This window comes from Leptidea sinapis, chromosome 1, assembly GCF_905404315.1.
Source record: "Leptidea sinapis chromosome 1, ilLepSina1.1, whole genome shotgun sequence".
Taxonomy (NCBI): domain Eukaryota; kingdom Metazoa; phylum Arthropoda; class Insecta; order Lepidoptera; family Pieridae; genus Leptidea; species Leptidea sinapis.
The window spans coordinates 12909913-12916006 of NC_066265.1; the positions used below are offsets into that span (position 1 = coordinate 12909913).

Below are 6094 nucleotides of genomic sequence, written 5' to 3' on the forward strand. Positions count from 1 at the left end.
AGACAGCAGCATAACACAACTCATTCAACAACCAAACTTAACCTTCAAGAAAATAAATGTACCTAACACGAACCTAGAATTATATTGCGAAACATCAACAAGTCATGTACGTCCTTACATACCTACAGAATTCCGCAAACAATTTTTTAATAGTGTACATAATATTACTCACCCAGGAATACGAACATCACGTAAATAAATATCTCAAAAATTCTTTTGGCCATCAATGAATATCGACATCGGGAAGTGGAGCAACACTTGTATAAATTGTCAGGAAAGGAAAATACAACGCCACACAGTCAGCAAAATTCAATGTTTTGACGCAAGCGATCGTTTTCAGCATATACACATAGATATTGTTGGACCTCTACCTATCTCTGCTCAAGGACATCGTTATCTGATAACAATGATCGACAGACATACTGGTTGGCCTGAGGCAATCCCTAGCGACAATATTACAGCCGAGACAATTGCAGATATCATATACAATCACTGGATCTCAAGATTTGGATGCCCAGCGACACTAACAAGCGATCAAGGTCGACAATTCGAAAGCTCTCTGTTTACCAACCTCATGAAAACTATGGGAGTTAAACGGATACGAAGTACTAGCTATAACCCAAATAGTAACGGGAAGGTAGAACGCTTTCATCGTTGCTTGAAGACAGCCCTTCGTTCAAGGTTAACGAACACCTGTGCATGGGTCAATGAACTACCAACCGTATTATTAGGCCTGCGCGCAGTTCTACGATCGGACACAGGCGTTAGCGCCGCCGAACTAACATACGGCTATAACCTTCGTCTACCAAGTAATTTCTTCGACATAAACACACAAACATCATCTACCTCATTGGATCATACCTACGTTGATAAATTACGTACCCATATCGCAGCTAATAAACCACACTCACCTACTTCACATCGTAATAACAAACACATATTCGTTCATCAAGACTTACATACATGCAGTCATGTGTTTATTAGAATAGATTCAGTAAAACCACCATATGAAGGACCGTACCGTGTTATCAAACGAAGCGGTAAAGTTTATACCATTCAGTTACCAGGTCGACAAAAAACATATCGATCGACCGTTTAAAACCTGCATATTTATTAAATGAAACTGAAGATAACAATACATTATATTCATTACCTTTACCTGTACAAGTCACCCAAAACCTTACTGATACCATACCTAACAAACATACCACCAATACCCAAACTACCACGTTACCGGACCCTACGAACAACTTGACGACCCAGCCTATCAAAATGTCAAGGACAGGCCGACTCATCAAGTTGCCGGTGCGTTTCACTTGAAGGGGAATCCTGTAGCTGTACCTACAACCAATAATATCAATTAATACAAATGTCTAATACCTAACTTGTAACGTAGCATTATAGATCGTAGAAATAGTAATCGTGCATAATAACTGTAATAAGCGTATGCCGAAAGATTCGTTCTGACAAGAACATTTTATTTTATATAACGTAATATTAGCTCTGACAAGAACATTTTATTTTATATAACGTAATATTAGCTCTGATAAGAACCATTTCATAATGCTGTACATCAACTCATAGAATCATACAGATCACCAGTAGTCATCGCAGTGAAGTTTCAAGCATCGTACTTTCTCTCGACGATCGCAGATATACTCACGTGATCAGTCATATGCTCCGCGTTACACAACCGCACAGCAAGGCCGAGCGTCCTCGAATGAAGCGTCGGGACTCGGGGGTCGATCGCTATTCATGCAATTTTAATCAATGAGCAACAGCCGTAGGTGCGGAATGCTCATTGACATCGTATGATCGACGTTCGACGCGAGTTTACACAAACTGCGAAAGTATTAGTTTTAGAGCGTGATAGAACACATAATATTATTCTCAAATCTTATTGAATGAAACGTTTTACTATTGGTTAAAATGTAAGCTCTAGTATTGGTGTGTATTTTCTAAACTTGTAAATATTTTTTAAGTAACGATTGTAATTGGGTAACTAGTTTTAAGGATTTTGTATATATATCGTGTAACTTTTTAATAAATCATATCTTCCATATATCTTCCACATATTCCTCACAGTCAAACAGTTGTTTTATTTAATCGCCAAACGCTCAGTCTCTAAAGTATGATTCATAGCGTCGTGATCACCTTATTAATTGACACATACTGAAAAATTCATGTGAGTATACTTCGTTCTTCGGGAGAACGAGACAGTTATTTTTGGTGACTTTTTAAATTCAAAAATTTTTTGTGAGGAAATATATATTTATTTAATCGAAGTGGTTACTCACGTTATTTATACATCTCTGCCATATTAATCCTTAAATCCCAAAGTTTGGGATCAACCTCTGGCCAACTGGACTGAACATGAATTATTACCATATAAAAAATGAAATTAATGTCTCTAATTTCATTGCCTTTTTTCTTATTACAGGTTTTACAAAATTTATTCAAATGAGGCCTGTAGCATACAGGCCTCACCCGAAACTGGGCTCGTAACTAAACACTAAAACTAATATGTTTTACACTTATAACACAACACACACACGCACTTTCACCAAACCACACACGCACAAACACCACGTTATTAGAAGTAAGTTCTACAAAATAGTATTATTATAAACTAATTTAAATTCTGTGGATTTTGTAATATTTTAAATAAATAAATATAATTTACACTATACTAAAAATTTGAAAACTTAAAATTTAAAAAATTTGATAATTAAAATTTCAAAAATTTGAATTTTTATTCAGCGAAAGAAAATACGACTGACGACAGTCGATCCTGCCCGCCCTTTTTTTAACTTTTTTGATTTGGGGGCTGATACGTTCGTTGCCAATTCTCTAATTTAAAAAATAATTAACAAATGACAATTGACATCTGACACAAAAAAAATTAGTTTTATTGTAATTTGTAAGCAACAATACAAACACGTGAAATAACTAATTATTATTTTACATAGGTGCTTTGATTTTTAATCATATTTTAATTGTAAATTGTTTGAAACAGTACCACAAAAATGGCAAATGAAAATGAAACCGAAGATAAAGTGCTGTCTATATTAACAAATTTGAAACAACAAGAACAACCTAGTGAATCTAAAATTAGCAAGAATGAGAAGAAAAAACCCAAAAAGAGTGCAACTGAAGTATCTCTGCGTGGAAAACCTAAGTCAGGGAGATTTTGGAAATCTAAAAAAGAAAGGTCAGTTACATACAATTGAAGTAGTATAACAAAAATTATTCTGGTATTTTACATAGCTGACAATTTTCTCTTTAAATGAATCAAAGAAACATGCTCTATTCAATATAGAATAGAAGCGGTATAGCAATTATTCTGTTGAGTAGAGTTATCTAGGCTGTCGTATAAGACAAATAGAGAACATGCAAACTGGGTGTTCTCATGCAATGACATGTGGCGACAGCTTTATTTAAAAAAAATATAAATCGGTAATAATAACATATCAGTAGTTAAGAATATAATCTCATTATTCAGATGGATATTATTCTAGTCAACAACTGCTTTTTTGTTTTCTTGTGTCAGAAGTCTTCAATATATTTTGTGGCATCAATTGATTTAGAATAGTGTCTAGATGCTCTTTGAAAATAAAAATGAAGTTCCCCTCAAAAATTTACAATAGTTAAAAACAACTATTAAAAAAAGGGGATTTAGGATTTTGCAATTATCTTAAGATATTCATTTTTTTTTTCAATATTCAAAAAGATGTGGAAATTTTCTAAAACAAAAGTCTCAACTTGCATGCTCTATGACCATTTTATATAATTTTTCCAGAAAATAGAGTCAAAAATGGCTACTCACTTGTAAACCTTGCCAATTTTAGATACCTTTATAATAGTGTGCCTTTATTTCAAAATGTAACCTAAGAAATGAAAATATTTAGGTACTTACTGGGTAAATGAAAAAATAATAATAATTAACAGGCCATAAAATTATTTTTAGTGGTGTTACCATAAATCCATGTAAAATATAGTATAGGAATATTTAAACTACATAATATAATGATTATTAAGTGTAAAAATAATTTATTTACATATATCCATCATCAATTTTAATTTTACAGGTTTAATTCTATTAACAAAACAAAAGGCATAAGGCTGAACTTTGAAAAGAAAGCAGCTTTGCGAATTGAACTTCAAAATGTAAAAAATCTTTCCCATCAACTTAAAAATCAACAAAAAGAAAAAGAAGAAGCCCGCAAAGAAAAGAGAAGAGAGAACTTAAAACGCACCGAGGAAAACAAAAGAAAGTCAGAAATTGTTCAAGTTATTACAAATACAAAGAAACTAAAACGGATGAAGAAGAAACAGCTGAGGTTTATTGAGAAGAGGGATACAAGTCAGATTATAAATGCAAATAAATAAGGTGTTGAAAAGTTAGTTTTTTAATTCAACAGATATAGCCAGTTGGGGTTAAGCCCATGTTGGGGTAATATTTTGTTGTGGCTCAATGTGGTTGGGCAAAATGTATTCCAATCAATAAAAAATATTTATTAAGCTCATCTAATGGTAAAAGATAACCACCTACTGTGGAAGGGTGGGTAAGTAAAAAGGGTGTATTTGTTTAAATAATAGTCACTATTCATTCATTCATCATCTGTGTGAGCAATAACCTACATTGTAAAGATTTTTATTTTAAATAATCAAAATTAACTTGGCTCATATCTCCCTCCAATAGCAGCATATGCAAAGTGCTTTTGAATCACTATGCTTTGTTAAACATAATTTTCAGGTTCTTTCAACTCGGTAACACTGCACAAGAATGTTCATAGAAAACCCCTCTGTGGAGGAATATCCAGATGGAGAGGATGATATCCAAGTTGGTGGCAAGTGGTAATCAAATAAGTATTAAGCCCTATTTAAGACATGACATCCTAATAATGAAAGATCAATATTAATCCTCAAAAAAATTTTTTTATAAAATGAAAACTACTAGACCAAACGATGTAAAATTTTTATGGGACCAAAGGGCATCTGTTCCACATCGAACTAAAGAAGAATTACGTAAATTTAATCATAAATCTCTGAGTAATTGGTGTACATACATAAAAAAATACCCATTGAATTGAGAGCCCCCTCTTTTTTGAAATCGGTTATGCTATTTTAAATAATTTCGTGTTATGATATAAATACTATGATATACATACCTACAAAATGTTGTCATTAAATAGAATGACAATACACAAACAAAACATGTGAAATGAAATTATTTATTTTAGTTTGGAATAGGGTATGTCCAGATCATATATATTACAATGTGTCCTCTATCCAGCTTAAATTAAAGGCATGCAATAACTTTACAATACACTTCTTTAAATATTCATATTATTAAAAGTATAGATTTTTTCACTCCAATATTTTTCCAGGTCATGTTAATTCTTCTGGCTAGTTTGTCTGTGTGAATTGTGTTCCAAGTTATATAGAGTTCTGTATGTATTCAGTGAGTGTGCTGTTTTTTGACATGTGATTTATTTAAATATTCATTAATACAATAAAACATATTGTCACCAGCCATTTGAAGTCTTGGTATAAACATTTTATTTGACAGTATTTTCAAGTCCTCAGGCAATTTGTTATATAATTTTATACACATGTTATGGCTAAGAAAAAGTGTTGATTTAGGACAATGTTTCAAAACCGGTCAATGCGGCTGTCTTGTTACTCTTGCATTCACCCCAACAGCTGATGTTAAAAGATATCTGTAGTTACGCACAAATTCGCAAGCCTCGAAAATGTACATACATGGAAGATTTAGATTTTTCTTTATAGTTCATCTGACGGTTATATCACCGCAAAAACCACCAATTATTAATTTAGGCTGGCAGTTCTTACCATAATGTCCTCTATATTGTTGGAAAAGGCAACAGGTTTAGACTTTTTAAGATTAAATTACTGACCGGCACAAAAGATGCACAGCCTGTTAAATAAAATAATAAATTTTTGTTTTTTGTGTTAATAAAGTTCAGGCATTTAATATCTTTGTGTTGACTTTATATATTATATTACACACTAACTAGTCAGAATTAAATCTCAGATTATATAAAATGTATAGACATTTTAATAAAAAGCC

At 32.4% G+C, this 6094-nt stretch overlaps 1 protein-coding gene across 1 annotated transcript; it reads left to right on the plus strand.

Annotated features, from left to right (window-relative positions):
* The first annotated feature begins 2900 nt into the window (after positions 1-2900).
* LOC126967422 (coiled-coil domain-containing protein 86) lies at positions 2901-4400 on the plus strand. The gene is made up of 2 exons (XM_050811883.1): positions 2901-3211; positions 4089-4400. The coding sequence occupies exons 1-2, from the start codon at positions 3027-3029 to the stop codon at positions 4387-4389; spliced, it is 486 nt and encodes a 161-aa protein (XP_050667840.1). The 5' UTR covers positions 2901-3026; the 3' UTR covers positions 4390-4400.
* The last annotated feature ends 1694 nt before the right edge of the window (positions 4401-6094 follow it).